Source organism: Leucoraja erinacea, chromosome 29 (genome assembly GCF_028641065.1).
Source record: "Leucoraja erinacea ecotype New England chromosome 29, Leri_hhj_1, whole genome shotgun sequence".
Classification (NCBI taxonomy): Eukaryota; Metazoa; Chordata; class Chondrichthyes; order Rajiformes; family Rajidae; genus Leucoraja; species Leucoraja erinaceus.
Genome location: NC_073405.1, coordinates 3558010 through 3574311, shown reverse-complemented (window position 1 = coordinate 3574311; position 16302 = coordinate 3558010). Strand labels below are relative to the sequence as shown.

The 16302-nt window shown below is 48.6% G+C and overlaps 1 protein-coding gene across 2 annotated transcripts in view; it reads left to right on the top strand.

Annotated features, from left to right (window-relative positions):
- Nucleotides 1-16302, top strand: part of LOC129711009 (dedicator of cytokinesis protein 7-like) — a 162511-nt gene that overhangs the window by 133942 nt on the left and 12267 nt on the right. For both annotated transcript variants that reach the window (XM_055658351.1, XM_055658350.1), the window contains exons 34-42: nt 191-325; nt 2247-2393; nt 3578-3736; nt 4070-4170; nt 5015-5207; nt 7124-7267; nt 9211-9342; nt 10683-10817; nt 13713-13802. In XM_055658351.1, coding sequence (XP_055514326.1) covers nt 191-325; nt 2247-2393; nt 3578-3736; nt 4070-4170; nt 5015-5207; nt 7124-7267; nt 9211-9342; nt 10683-10817; nt 13713-13802 — 1236 coding nt within the window. The remainder of the gene's footprint in view (nt 1-190; nt 326-2246; nt 2394-3577; nt 3737-4069; nt 4171-5014; nt 5208-7123; nt 7268-9210; nt 9343-10682; nt 10818-13712; nt 13803-16302) is intronic.

Below are 16302 nucleotides of genomic sequence, written 5' to 3'. Positions count from 1 at the left end.
AAAATGCTGGAGGAACTCAGGGTCCTTCTCCCCATAGATGCTGCCTCACTCGCTGAGTTCCTCCAGCATTTGTGTCTACCTTGGGTGAAAAGGTTTTTCCTCATCACAGTCCTAAATGGCCGACCCCTTATTCTTAAACGTTGCAGCACACATTTCTGCCGCTTATTTGACGACATTTTTGTCTTTCCAGTCGTCCAGCCCGATGCCTGAGTTGAGGCCTGTGGTCACAGGGGTCCTGAAGGTTCTGATCCACAGCTTGTCCTGTAACCAGAGCACCTTGTACCTGAAGGACGGCTTCAACACCCAGCGAGCCTTCATCGCCAAGGTAACCAGGCACTCTATGAGCAGCAAGAACTGTGGTGAATGAATGAACCGTTTAACGCGAGTACCAAATGCAGGAGCAAAGGGCCCTCACATGGGCTTGGCAGCCATTGTTGCTCCCTATACGTTCATGCTCATCAGTCAGAGGAACAGAATTAGGCCGTTCGGCCCATCAAGTCTACTCCGCCATTCAATCATGGCTCCCATTCTCCTGCCTCTGCCCATTGGCCCCTGACACCCGCTCTAATCCCAAAGACTCGTCAAGTGGTTGCGGCATAGAAAGAGGCCATTCGGCCCGCCGTGTTTGCACTAGCTCTCTGCCAAAGCAACTTTGTGGTTCCACTCCCCAGACCTTTCCTCCCCAAACCTTGCAAGGTTTTACCCCACCATATACTTGCCCCCTTCTCCCCTGAAGGCCACAGTTGACCCGACCTCCCTGTCATCTGGACACTCCAGTGCACTCCAGGTTGCAGAACACACTTGGTGCTTTCCATTCCCTTCCCCCGTAAGTTGTACCTGTGACATCCAGGCCTCACCCTCTCAACTCCGGATACACCTTTTAGTTGCGTGTGTGTGTGTGTGTGTGTGTACTCGTGTGTGTGTGTGTGTGTGTGTGTGTGTGTGTGTGCACTGTGTGTGTGTGTGTGTGTGTGTGTGTGTGTGTGTGTGTGTGTGCGTGTGTAAGATAGTATATATACACACACACACATATATATATACACACGTGTGTGTGTGTGTGTGCGTGTGTACTCGTGTGTGTGTGTGTGTGTGTACTCGTGTGTGTGTGTGTGTGTGTGTGTGTGTGTGTGTGTGTGTGTGTGTGTGTGCACGTGTGTGTGTGTGTGTGTGTGTGTGCACTCGTGTGTGTGTGTGTCTGTGTGAGCGTGTGTGTATCTACATTTGTGCACAGATATGTTTGCGTGTGTGTTTGCATGCTACATGTGTTTGCAGGCCACTGGCTCAATTCTAATGCACAGGAAATCATGGTCCCCATGATAGCACAGAGACCAGCCTTCTCTGGAACTCACCGATGCAAGTTCACAAATTATAGGAGTAGAATTAGGCCATTCGGCCCATCAGGTCCACTCCGCCATTCAACCATGGCTGTTCTCTGCCTCCTAATCCTATTTTCCTGCCTTCTCCCCATAACCCTTGACACCCCGTTCTAATCAAGAATTTGGCTATCTCTGCCTCAAAGATATCCTCAGCCTCCACAGCCCTCTGTGGCAATTAGTTCCACAGATTAACTACCCTCAAAGAAGTTCCTCCTCACCGCCTTTCTAAAAGAACATCCTTTAATTCTGAGGCTGTGACCTCTGGTCCGAGACTCTCCCACCAGTGGAAACATCCTCTCCACATCCACTGGACCTATTTAATTGTGCAAAAGACAGACAAGGTGATAAGTGATAGGAGCAGAATGAGGCCATTCAGTCCATCGAGATACTCTGCAATTCAATCATGGCTGATCTCTCTCTCCCTCCTAACCCCATTCTCCTGCCTTCTCCCCATAACCCCTGACACCCGTACTGATCAAGAATCTATCTATCTCTGCCTTAAAAATATCCATTGACTTGGCCTCCACGGCCTTTTGTGGCAAAGAATTCCACAGATTCACCACCCTCTGACAAAAGAAATTCCTCCTCATCTCCTTCTTAAACGAACGTCCTTTAAATCTGAGGCTATGACCCCCCTAGACTCTAGTCCTAGACTCTCCCACCAGTGGAAACATCCTCTCCACATCCACTCTGTCCAAGGTCAGTACTTATGAATGCGAGTGTTTGACAGACTACAGTGTGTCGGGGGAATTGTTCCAGCTTGCGTTAAGGCCAGCGGCGCATGTTGCACTGAGGCTGTTGACGGCTACGGCGGTTCTGCATGTTTGCGGTGACTGGGTTTTGATCGCTGTGTTTGTGTCCCCGCTGCAGTTCCCGGAGGTGCTGTTCGAGGACGACTCGGAGCATTGCACGGACCTGTGCTTGCTGCTGCTGCAGAGGTCCACCAGTCACTTTGAGAGCACACGGACACAAGCCTCAGCCTCCCTCTACCTGCTCATGAGGCAGAGCTACCACGCAGTGAGTAACCGATACCTCCCAGCGCTGCTTAGCAGGCAGCTTACATAGAAACATAGAAACATAGGTGCAGGAGGAGGCCATTCGGCCCTTTGAGCCAGCACCGCCATTCATTGTGATCATGGCTGATCGTCCCCAATCAATAACCTGTACCTGCCTGCTCACCATATCCCTTGACTCCACTAGCCCCTAGAGCTCTATCTAACCCTCTCTTAAATCCATCCAGTGACTTGGCCTCCACTGCCCTCTGTAGCAGGGAGTTCCATACATTCACAACTCTCTTGGGTGAAAAAGTTTTTTCTCACCTCAGTCTTAAATGACCTCCCCTTTATTCTAAGACTGTGTGGCCCCTGGTTCTGGACTCGCCCAACATTGGGAATATGTTTCCTGCATCTAGCTTGTCTCCCAAACTTCACCGTCACAGGCATGTGGGCTGCAGGCATCTGCTCTCGTCAGGAGAGGTTGAATGACCAGCAACATAATCAAGGACCACTCGCACCCCTGGCCACTCCCTCTTCTCCCCTCTCCCATCGTGCAAAAGGTCCAGAAGTGTGAAAACGCACACCTCCAGATTCAGGGACAGTTTCTTCCCAGCTGTTATCGGACAACGGAATCATCCTACCACAACCAGAGAGCGGTGCTGAACTACTATCTACCTCTTTGGTGACCCTCGGACTATCCTTGATCGGACTTTGCTGTAAAAGTTATTTCCGGAACATGTATCTGTACACTGTAAATGGCTCGATTGTAATCATGTATTGTCTTTCTGCTGACTGGATAGCACGCAACAAAAGCTTTTTATCACAGTCACTGCCTCAAAAAGGCTGGCAGTATCATCAAAGACCCACACACTCATCTCCCTGCTACCTTCTGGTAGAAGGTACAGGAGCCTGAAGTCTGCAACGTCCAGGTTCAGAAATAGCTACTTCCCCACAGCCATTACCACGAGTTTGATTTTTTTAAAACTCGGGAGAGCTCTTGGAATGAACTCGTACCGTGGGACAGGGCTTTTAGCTTGTCGGATAGAACTAGTGTACGGGAGATCGCTGGTCGGCATGGACTCGGTGGGCCGAAGGGCCTGTTTCCGCTCTGTATCTCCAAACTAAACGATAGGACCTGATATTTAACGCTGAGCAGAATATTTTCCAGACACTGTGAATGTTGCTAACTTGCCATTTTGTGTTCAGCATTTTCCAAAAGCAAAGATGTACATTACTCTAACGTTGGCGTCGTTGTCGGAGAAACTCTCCAACCAGGATAAGCAATGTCTGCAACAAACTCTCAATATGATCCCCACTTACTTGGAAGCAGACAGAGCCATGGAGAGGACCAGCTTCCCTGTGCAGGTAAGGGCATGCCAAGCATTATAACTTCATAAGTGATAGGAGCAGAATTAGGCCATTCGGCCCAACAAGTCTACTCCGCCATTCAACCAAAGCTGATCTATCTCTCCCTCCTAACCCCATTCTCCTGCCGTCTCCCCATAACCCCTGACACCCGTACTACTCAAGAATCTATCCATCTCTGCCTTAAATTAAATTAACTTTAAGTCCTTATCACAGGGCAAGAGTGGCGTTTATTTTGCTAAGACTGGTTAGCGCGCAACAAAAGCTTTTCACTGTACCTCGGTACGCGTGACAAGGAACTGAACTGAAGTGAAACTGCCGGTTTTTTGTCAGGTGGAGGAGCTTTTGAAGAACTTGAACGGAGTGTTGTGCGACACAGTCAAGCTGCAGGAATTCCCCCAGGACGTGGACATGCAGATTGACCTCATGTACAGGTAAAGCCCGCAAGGACGTTGCCCCACCTCCGCGCCTTGTGCAGTGTGTGTGGGAGGAGATCGGGCTGGGGGTGGGAGGGTGACACTAAAATAGGAGCAAACAGGTCCTTCCGCAGTTGTACAGGGCCCTAGTGAGACCACACCTGGAGTATTGTGTGCACTTTTGGTCCCCTAATTTGAGGAAGGATATTCTTGCTATTGAGGGAGTGCAGCGTTGTACCAGGTTAATCCCCGGGATGGCGGGACTGTCATATGTTGATAGAATGGAGCGGCTGGGCATGTACACCCTGGAAATTTAGGATGAGAGGATGTCTCGTTGAAACATATAAGATTGTTAAGGACTTGGACATTCGTGTTCTCGATGTTGGGAAGGGTCCAGAACCAGGGGCCACACAGTTTAAGAATAAGGGGTAAGCCATTTAGAACGGAGACGATGAAACACTTTTTCTCACAGAGAGTGGTGAGTCTGTGGAATTCTCTGCCTCAGAGGGTGGTGGAGGCCGGTTCTCTGGATGCTTTCAAGAGAGAGCTAGATAGGGCTCTTAAAGATAGCGGAGTCAGGGGATATGGGGAGAAGGCAGGAACGAGGTACTGATTGGCGATGATCAGCCATGATCACATTGAATGGCGGTGCTGGCTCGAAGGGCCGAATGGCCTACTCCTGCACCTATTGCCTATTGTCTATTGTGCAGTTGTATTGAGGTTAGGCGTGCATGTTGTACTGTGTTGTTGGGTTGAAGGTGCACTGTCTATTGACCCTTCTTCAGAGGGATGTCTCGACCCGACACTTTCCGTTGTTGCTGTTTACTGATGTGCGTTGTTGTGGTCTGTGCTCTTTCCACAGGGTTGCGAAGGGTTTGCAGAGTTACGTGGACCTCCGCCTGCTGTGGTTGCGCAAGCTGGTGGCGAAGCACGTGCAGCGGGGAAGCTACGCAGAGGCCGCGCACTGCCTGGTGCACAGCGCCGCCCTGCTGGCAGAATATCTAAACCGCGTGGACGGATCTGTCCACCTGCCCATGGGCAGCGTCAGCTTCCAGGTTAGACACAACTCAGCGGGGACGGGCGGCATCTCTGGAGGGAAGGAATGGGTGACGTTTCGGATCGAGACCCGAAAGAGGGGTGGAGACGGGAAAATGTGGCTGGTGGTGGGATCCCGTTGGATGTGGTGGAAATTTCAGAGGATTATGTGTGTTGTATGTAAATCAAATCAAGATACACAAAATTGCTGGAGAAACTCAGCGGGTGCAGCAGCATCTATGGAGCGAAGGAAACAGGCAACGTTTCGGGCCGAAACCCTTCTTCTGACCTGTGTTGTATGCAACGGCTGATGGGGTGGAGGAAGAAGGATCTCGACCCGACAAACGTCACCTATTTCCTTCGCTCCAGAGATGTCTGTGGAGAAGGAATGGGTCACGCTCTGTTTGGACTGACAGTCAGACAATAGACAATAGACAATAGGTGCAAAAGGATTTGAGTATAGGAGCAGGGAGGTTCTACTGCAGTTGTACAGGGTCTTGGTGAGACCACACCTGGAGTATTGCGTACAGTTTTGGTCTCCAAATCTGAGGAAGGACATTATTGCCATAGAGGGAGTGCAGAGAAGGTTCACCCGACTGATTCCTGGGATGTCAGGACTGTCTTATGAAGAAAGACTGGATAGACTTGGTTTATACTCTCTAGAATTTAGGAGATAGAGAGGGGATCTTATAGAAACTTACAAAATTCTTAAGGGGTTGGACAGGCTAGATGCAGGAAGATTGCTCCCGATGTTGGGGAAGTCCAGGACAAGGGGTCACAGCTTAAGGATAAGGGGGAAATCCTTTAAAACCCAGATGAGAAGAACCTTTTTCACACAGAGAGTGGTGAATCTCTGGAACTCTCTGCCACAGAGGGTAGTCGAGGCCAGTTCATTGGCTATATTTAAGAGGGAGTTAGATGTGGCCCTTGTGGCTAAGGGGATCAGAGGGTACGGAGAGAAGGCAGGTACGGGATACTGAGTTGGATGATCAGCCATGATCATATTAAATGGAGGTGCAGGCTCGAAGGGCCGAATGGCCTACTCCTGCACCTAATTTCTATGTTTCTATGTGTAGGAGTAGGCCATTCGGCCCTTCGAGCCAGCACTGCCATTCAATGTGATCATGGCTGATCATCCCCAATCAGTACCCCGTTCCGGCCTTCTCCCCATAAACCACAGTTCACATGGTGGAAGGTGAAGAGCAGATGATGCTTCTCATTGAAGTTCGAAGGCAGTTTCGTCTTCACCTCCTCGTAGACTTGACAAGAGAGTTAATACCATCGTCAAGGATCAATACATCATTCAATAGTGGGTAGACAAAAATGCTGGAGAAACTCAGCGGGTGAGGCAGCATCTATGGAGCGAAGGAATAGGTGACGGTTCGGGTCGAGACCCGGAAGGGTCTCGACCCGAAACGTCACCTATTCCTTCGCTCCATAGATGCTGCCTCACCCTTAAGGATCTCAACCCGAAACTTCACCTATTCCTTCGCTCCATAGATGCTGCCTCACCTGCTGAGTTTCCAGAAGGGTCTCGACCCGAAACGTCACCTATTCCTTCGCTCCATAGATGCTGCCTCACCCGCTGAGTTTCCAGAAGTGTCAAGACCCCAAACGTCACCTATTCCTTCGCTCCATAGATGCTGCCTCACCTGCTGAGTTTCCAGAAGGGTCTCGACCCGAAACGTCACCTATTCCTTCGCTCCATAGATGCTGCCTCACCCGCTGAGTTTCCCCAGCATTTTTGTCTGCCTTCGATTTTTCCAGCGTCTGCAGTTCCTTCTTAAACACAAACGCTGAAGTAATGGCTGTCTGATTGGGAGTTGGTTCTCGGATGTTCGCAGCCTTTGAATGGCCATTGGTTGGTGGCACAAGGTCCTCGTTCGGTAACTGACGGCTTTTGTTCTTCTCTCTCTCTCTCTTCTTTCTTCACCAGAAAATCTCCCTCAATGTCCTGGAGGAATCCTTGGTGTCTGAAGATATATTTTCTTTGGAGAGGGAGGGTGTTTGGGCCGGGAACTCGTTCAGTGAAGAAGGTCTCTTGAAGTTGCTGGACGAGGCGGCTAGATTCTTCAACAAGGTACATGTCCACCTTTTGTAAAGCTGCGGGCCGGCCGTTAAGAACTGCGTTTCTGATTCAGTCTGTGTGTCTGCAGAAGCAGTATCTCACAGCGCTCCTCACGTTCCACTCAGCTGGCTTATGGGGCTGTCCCACTTGGCTAGGTTCACGAGATTGATCTCTGGGATGGCGGGATTGTCACATGATGAAAGATTGAAAGGACTCGGCTTGTATTCACTGGAGTTTAGAAGGATGAGGGGAAGATCTTATAGAAACATATAAAATTATAAAAGGACTGGACAGGCTAGATGCAGGAATTATTTCCCCAATGTGGGTGAGTCCAGAACCAGGGGCCACAGTCTTAGAATAAATGGGAGGTCATTTAAGACTGAAGTGAGAAAAACTTTTTCACCCAGAGAGTTGTGAATTTATGGAATTCCCTGCCACAGAGGGCAGTGGAGGCCACGAGTCCAAGTCACCATGTGGGAGATAGATTTAAAGGGGAGGGAGAGAAAAACTTTTTCACCCAGAGAGTTGTGAATTTGTGGAATTCCCTGCCACAGAGGGCAGTGGAGGCCAAGTCACTGGATGGATTTAAGAGGGAGTTAGGTAGAGCTCTAGGGGCTAGTGGAGTCAAGGGATATGGGGAGACGGCCGGCACGGGTTATTGATAGGGGATGATCAGCCATGATCACAATGAATGGCGGTGGTGGCTCGAAGGGCCGAATGGCCTCCTCCTGCACCTATTTTCTATGTTTCTACGTTTGCCGATTTTGCTGGCATCATATCAAGACCTCAACGGTGGAACAGGCGGAGGACGATGGCTGACCTTCGTGGAGGAACATGTCACAACGGCTGGGAAGGCGGATGAAGGCTGCAGCAGAAAAGGGTCTCCGGTCGTCTTGGACTCCATGCCACTGGATCCTGACCCAGATCTGTCAAGGACCGTGTGTGGGGCGGCTGTCTGTGCACCAGTCTCCCCACGTTAAACAAAGTCACGCACAGGCATCCTCCAACGCTGGAGACACCCATGGTTAGCCTTGACCGAAGGGGGACTAAGAAGAAGATATCAGTGTCGCCAGTGACCAGCGGAGCTCGCTTGAAACATTAGTACAAACGGAGCAAACAAACTCAGTGGATTGGACACAATCACAGTTATTTGTGTCCAATTTTATCTTCAGTTTCACTTGCCATTGATTGTCAAATATCCTTACACTGTTCAGTGAAACAATATAAATGGACCTTTACCCAACGTTTAATCTGTGTTGTATCTACGCTCCAGTTGTTTGATAGAACAGTATTAGCAGTGTCTTTGTTTAATTTAGTTTAGTTTAGAGATACAGCGCAGAACAGAATATCCCCGCACACGAACACTACCCTACACACACTAAGGATGATTTACAATTATTCCAAGCCACCTAGCCTGTACGTCTTTGGAGTGTGGGAGGAAACTGGTGATCCCGGAGGAAAAACCCGTGCAGGCCACGGGGAGAACGTGCAAACTCCGTACAGACAGCACCCGTAGTCAGGATCGAACCTGGGTCTGTGGAGCTGTGAGGCAGCAACTCTATCGCTGCGCCACCGTGCCGTCCAAGAGTCAGAAAACTAACGCTCCATGCTTAACCTGACCTGTGTAGGAAGGAACTGCAGATGCTGGTTTAAACCGAGGATAGACACAAAAAGCTGGAGTAACTCAGCGGGTCAGACAGCATCTCTGGAGAGAAGGAATGGATGGAGACAATGTTCTGTCCTGTGAAGACTGGTCTTCCAGTAACTTGTTGTGCAGATGGAACTTAACTTATCGTCCACAGCCTTCATCGTCTCTATGATCCTTGCACTGTGCGTGTTTTAGATAAATTAAATTCATTTTTGAAAATAGAATATTTTTATCAGGATATATTACAATGATGCTTTCAATGTGCTGAATCTATAACAAAAATAACATCTTCATTGTTTTTTTAAAGGCAGAATTTTATGAAGTGGTTTATGAGATTCACAAACTCATCATCCCAATTGCTGAATTTCATCGGGATATCAAGAAACTATCTGCTATTCACGGGAACCTGAAGGCAACGTTTGATCAGATCCTGAGTGAGGTAAATGCTGCTGTTGTTGGCGTGAAGGCATGTTGTTGCTCATCAAGTCTACTCCGCCATTCAATCATGGCTGATCTACCTCACTCTCCTAACCCCATTCTCCTGCCTTCTCCCCATAACCCACAGAGTGTGGTGAATCTGTGGAATTCAGTGGAGGGCCGGTTCTCTGGATGCTTTCAAGAGAGAGGTAGATAGGGCTCTTAAAGATAGCGGAGTCAGGGGATATGGGGAGAAGGCAGGAATGGGGTACTGATTGGGGATGATCAGCCATGATCACATTGAATGGCGGTGCTGGCTTGAAGGGCCGAATGGCCTACTCCTGATACCTCATACTAATCAAGAATCTGTCAATCTCCGCCTTAAAAATATCCAATAACCTGGTCTCCACAGTGGCAAATAATTCCACAGATTCACCACCCTCTGATGAAAATAAATTCCTCTTCATCGCCTTCCTAAAGGAACGTCCTTTAATTCTGAGGCCGTGACCTCTAGTCCTAGACTCTCCCACCAGTGGAAACATCCTCTCCACATCCACTCTATCCAAGCCTTTCACTATTCTGTACGTTTCAATGAGGTCCCCCTTCATTCTTCTAAACTCCAGCGAGTACAGGCCCAGTGCCATCAAACTAGTGTACGGGTGATCGCTGCTCGGCATGGACTAGGTGGGCCGAAGGGCCTGTTTCCACACTGAGTAACTCAGCGAGCCTGGCAGCATCTCTGGTGAATCTGGAGAGGTGACATCTCACATTTGGGATCCTTCGCTGAGTTACTTACTGCAGCACCTTGCGATGAGAGTGGGGTTGGATTTTGACGAATACTATCCCTTCCTGACCAAACCTTCACTCCAACTGCAGCAATTTATCAGCTCATTCATTCCCAGACTAACAACTCACCTTCTACAAAAAGCCCCCCCCCCCCTTTTTCACAGGAATTTAGGATGAGAGGGAATCATACAAATTCTTAAGGGAATGGACAGGCTAGATGCAGGAAAAAATGTTCCTGATGTTGGGGAAGGCCAGAACCAGGATGTCAGTTTAAAAATAAGGGGTTAGGCCATTTAGGACTGAGATCAGGAGAAATCTTTTCACCCAGAGTTGTGAATCTGTGGAATTCTCCGCCACAGAAGGCAGTGGAGGCCAATTCACCGGATGTTTTCAAGAGAGAGTTAGATTTAGCTCTAAGGGCTAATGGAATCAAGGGATCTGGGGAGAAGGCAGGAACGGGGTACTGATTTTAGATGATCAGCCATGGTCATATTGAATGGCGGAGCTTTCAAGGCTCGAAGGGCCGAATGGCCTACTCCTGCACCTAGTTTCTATGTTTCTAATCGTATTTTGCAGGATAATAAGAGAATGTTTGGGACATATTTCCGTGTGGGGTTCTACGGATCACTGTTTGGAGAACTGGATGACCAGGAGTACGTCTACAAGGAGCCAGCCATCACGAAACTGGTGGAGGTCTCCTCACGATTAGAGGTAACTAGACCAAGTGCAGACCCGTTGGGTCTGCAACGCTCCCCCAACGCAGCCGTTCCTTACCCGTAGCCCCCACGCGAGGCGTTGCCCTCCAACTCAAGCCGTTCCCGAACATAAGATTCCAGCACTCAGCAGTGCGGCTGTTTTTAAATGGCGTCTTTCAGACGAGAGGCGGGCGCCAGCCGCCGTAATAGTCGCTGGCCAGCAGGAGGCGACAAAATGAGTGAGTGGGGGGGTGGGGGGGGGGGGAAGAAGGATTTTATTAAAAATGTGTACATAAACACGATAAAATTTAATGAGGAGTGGATACTTGGAATGAAAAGTGAAATCTCTACGGAAATGGAAAAAATCTGGGCGTTTGTGGGTCGGGTGTTGGCGTAGCAACGAATCAAAGGCTGACACCCACAGGCTGGCAACCACAAGTCAGGCAGAAACACAGCCAGCAGCCACAGAGTTTTAGATAGATAGATAGATAGATAGATAGATAGATAGATAGATAGATAGATAGATAGATAGATAGATAGATAGATAGATAGATAGATAGATAGATAGATAGATAGATAGATAGATAGATAGATAGATATCTAGATAGATAGATAGATAGATAGATAGATAGATAGATAGATAGATAGATAGATAGATAGATAGATAGATAGATAGATGACATTGTCCATTCCCAGCAACACGATAAAATGCCCCTGAAGTAACGTCCAATCTGCTCCTAAATGACCCTTAGTTTTGGTTTTGTTTCGTTAAAGTTAAATCCAGTTAAACACATTAAGCTGGAGTACCTCAGCGGGTCAGGCAGCATCTCTGGAGACATGGAATAGGTGATGTTTCGGGTCGAGACCCTTCTTCAGACTGAGAGTCGGGGGGGGGAAGGGAAACGAGAGATATAGACGGTGATGTAGAGAGATAGAGAACAAATGAATGAAAGATATGCAACAAATTAACGATGATGAAGGGAACCGGCCGTTGTTAGCTGTGGGCCTAGGTGAAAACGAGTTATTGACAATGAGAATCAACAAGACGACTTTGACGCTGGTACGACTTGGGTGGGGGAGGGATAGAGGGGGGATGCAAGGGTTACTTGAAGTTAGAGAAATGAATAGTCATACTGCTGGGCTGTAAGCTGCCCAACCATAACATGAGATGCTGTTCCTCCGATTTGTATTTGGACTCACTCTAACAATGGAGGAGGCTCAGGACAGAAAGGTCAGTGTGGGAATGGGAAGGGGTTTTAAAGCGCTTGGCAGCCAGGCGATCAGGTAGGTCCAGGCGGAGTGAGCGGAGGTGCTCAACGAGAGGATCGCCCGGTCTATGTTTGGTAAGTTTGGTTTAGTTTTCATTGTTACGTGTACCGAGGTACCGTGAAAAGCTTTGTACTTTCGTGCTATCCTGTCGGCCAGTAGACTCTGCGTATTTGCAGTCATACCATCCACGGTGTACCGATACGGGATAAATGATAGAGGAGATTAACTAGAGTAAAGAAATGCTGCTGTGGAAATAAAGATTTTAAAAATTGTAACGATTGTAATGCCAGCCATCGACACCTCACGCTGCCTCGGCAAGGCCAGCAGCATCATCAAGGACCACCAGTCTCATCCCGGTCACTCCCTCTTCTCCCCTCTCCCATCAGGTAAGAGGTACAGAAGTGTGAAAACACACACCTCCACATTCAGGGGCAGTTTCTTCCCAGCTGTTATAAGGCAACTGAATCCATAAGATTCAATTTTAATTGTCATTGTCAGTGTACAGTACAGAGACAACGAAATGCATTTAGCATCTCCCTTGAAGAGCGACATAGCAAACGATTTCCTCTCATCCTCTCACCAACTAGAGAGAGGTCCTGACCTCCCATCTACCTCATTGGAGATCGTCGGACTATCTTTAATTGGACTTTACTGGACTTTATTTTGCACTAAATGTGATTTTCTTTATCCTGTATCTGTACAGTGTGGACGGCTCGATTGTAATCATGGATAGTCTTTCCGCTGACTGGTTATCACGCAACAAAGAAGCTTTTCACTGTACCTCGGTACATGCGACAAAAATAAACTAAAGCAAACTTAACCTATGTGAGATTTGTAGATTTTAAATCGAGAAAGGGCGGCACGGTGGCGCAGCGGTAGAGTTGCTGCCTCACAGCGCCAGAGACCTGGGTTAGATGCTGACTACGGGTGCTGTCTGTACGGCGTTTGTACGTTCTCCCCGTGACCTGCGTGGGTTTTCTCCGGGTGCTCTGGTTTCCTCCCACACTCCAAAGACGTACAGGTTCGCAGGTTAATTGGCTTGGTAAAATTGTAAATTGTCCCGAGTGTGTGTAAGATAGTGTTAGTGAACGGGGATCGCTGGTCGGCGCGGACTCGGTGGGCCGAAGGGCCTGTTTCCGCGCTGTATCTCGAAATCTAAATTAAACTAAAACAAACGTTAACCTAATTATTTACACAAGAACTACAAGGCTCAATTAATGAAAATATTCCAGATTAAGATCGCCCGATATTTTGGGAAGTGGGGTTAGTGCGGACATGGTGCTGAGGTAAAAGACCAGCTTGGACAGAGGGCCGAATGGCCTGCATCTCGTATAGGTCATGCAGCATGGAAACAGGCCCTTCGGCCCAACTTGCCCATGCAACCAACATGCCCCATCTACACCAGTCCCACCTCCCTGCATTTGGCCCACATCCCTCTAAACCTGTCCTTTCCATGTACCTGTCTAAATGTTCCCTAAATGTTATGGTGGTCCCTGCCTCAACCACCTCCTGTGGCAGCTCGTTCCATTCACCGACCCCCACTGTGTGAGTAGATGTATTGGTCCACTTACAATTCCCATGTCAAATCTAATTGTGTGAATGATGTGTTGACATTTCTACCTCATGTGACTGTTTGCTGCAGGAATTTTACAAAGCGATGTTCGGGCAAGATCGTGTGGAGATTATTAAAGATTCTGCACCGGTCAAGAAGGAAAACCTGGAGCTGGACAAGGTGTGTTGTTTGTGGCCACTGATGGGGGCAAATACACTGTCAATCAAACTAAGGGCAACAATACTATGGGGAGTGTGGAGACTGGGCCGGGGCAAGGTACACAGTGGACAGGTGTGCAATGGCAGTGAGCAGGACAGGTACACCGTGTACAGGTGTGCAATGGTAGTGAGCAGGACAGGTACACAGTGTACAGGTGTGCAATGGCAGTGAGCAGGACAGGTACACAGTGGACAGGTGTGCAATGGTAGTGAGCAGGACAGGTACACAGTGTACAGGTGTGCAATGGTAGTGAGCAGGACAGGTACACAGTGGACAGGTGTGCAATGGTAGTGAGCAGGACAGACACACAGTGTACAGGTGTGCAATGGTAGTGAGCAGGACAGGTACACAGTGTATAGGCTGCAGTGAGGGACTGCAGCACTGTGAGGTTTGGTCTGTCTACAGGCACAGTCACAAAACCGTGACAGTTTGGGACCTGGTCCGTGCTCAGGTGAAGCACGAGCACTGTGACTGTGTGGGGGGGTGGGGCTGGTCTGTATACAGGCATCACAGTAACACTGTGTGTGTGTGGGACTGTAAAGGGCCGGTCTAAACTGGGACACAACCTGGTCACAGGTTGTACAAGGTTGTTGCATGTTGTTTTTTAACCAAAAATAATTTAATCAATTATTAACAATAATATTTACAGTAAAAAATAAAGCAAAACAATGCTTTACCCGTCACCATAATACAAGTCAAAGAAATATACTCAATAAACTTCTAGACAACAATGCTGGAGAAACTCAGCGGGTGAGGCAGCATCTATGGAGCGAAGGAATACGTGACGTTTCGGGTCGAGACCCTTGTTCAGACTGATGTGTGGGGGAGGGGGGGGTGACGGGAAGAAGAAAGGATGAGGCGGAGACAGTGGGCTGTGTGGGAGAGCTGGGAAGGGGAGGGGAAGGAGGGAGAAAGCAAGGACTACCTGAAATTGGAGAAGTCAATGTTCATACCGCTGGGGTGTAAACTACCCAAGTGAAATATGAGGTGCTGCTCCTCCAATTTGCGGTGGGACTCACTCTGGCCATGGAGGAGGCCCAGGACAGAGAGGTCGGATTCGGAATGGGAGGGGGAGTTGAAGTGCTGGGCCACCGGGAGATCAGGTTGGAAAAATCGAAGGTAGACAAAAATGCGGTAGTAACTCAGCGGGTCAGACAGCTTCTCTGGAGAAAAAGGATGGGTGACATTTCGGGTCGGGACCCTTCTTCAGACTCAACTTTGATATCCTGAACCAGGATGGCACAATGGATTCAGAAGAGAAAGGTTTAAAATCATTTGGGACCACCTGTCTGCAACCTGACTAGAAAGTACATAATACAACTTAAGTTTATAAAACTAATTGGAGTAAAAACACCTCATATTTCGCTTGGGCAGCTTACAGCCCAGCGGTATGAATATTGATTTCTCCAACTTCAAGAAACCCCTCTCATCCCCTCTCCCTCCGTCCCGTCCCCACCCTAGTCGTCGCAATAGTTTCACTGTCATCTTGTTGAGTTCCACTGTCTGTATCACCTATCCCACTGCCAACAATGGACCTTTGTGGGCTCCACCTTTCCTTGATTATCATTGAATTTTGCATATCTTCCATTCATTTCTCCTGAGTACCGTCTATATCTCTCGTTGCCCTCTCCCCGGAGTCACAGTCTGAAGAAGGGTCTCGACAATAGACAATCGACAATAGGTGCAGGAGTAGGCCATTTGGCCCTTCGAGCCAGCACCGCCATTCAATGTGATCATGGCTGATCATCCACAATCAGTACCCCCTGTTCCTGCCTTCTCCCCATATCCCCTGACTCTGCTATCTTCAAGAGCCCTATCTAGCTCTCTCTTGAAAGTATCCAGAGAACCTGCCTCCACCGCCCTCTGAGACAGAGAATTCCACAGACTCACCACTCGACCCAAAACGTCGCCCATTCCTTCTCTCCAGAGATGTTGCCTGACCCGCTGAGTTACTCCAGCTTTTTGTGTCTGCCTTGAGTCTGAGGACGAGTCAGAGGTTACGTGGAGAAGGCAGAGGAATGGGGTTAGGAGGGAGAGATAGACCAGCCATCTATTGAATGGTTGAGTAGACTTGATGGGCCGAACGGCCTAATTCTGCTTCTATCACTTATGACCTTATGAAGATGATGAATGCATTGAAACCAGGAAGCGAGCGGGCAAGATCATCTCTGACCCCTCTCACCCTGGCCACAAACTCTTTGAATCACTTCCCTCTGGAAGGCGACTCCGGATTGTCAAAGCTGCCACAGCCAGACGTAAACACAGTTTTTATCCACGAGTAGTTGCTCTTCTCAACAGCCAAAAATCTGTAGCCTCCCTTTGATCCGGTATTTTGTTGGTTCACATGCTTGATCAATGGTGTTTGATCATTAATGTTTTATTATTATTAATGTTTAGTGTTTTCTGAGACATTCGTAACTGTCACTGTACGTCATGTTGTTACTTGTGGGCGGAGCACCAA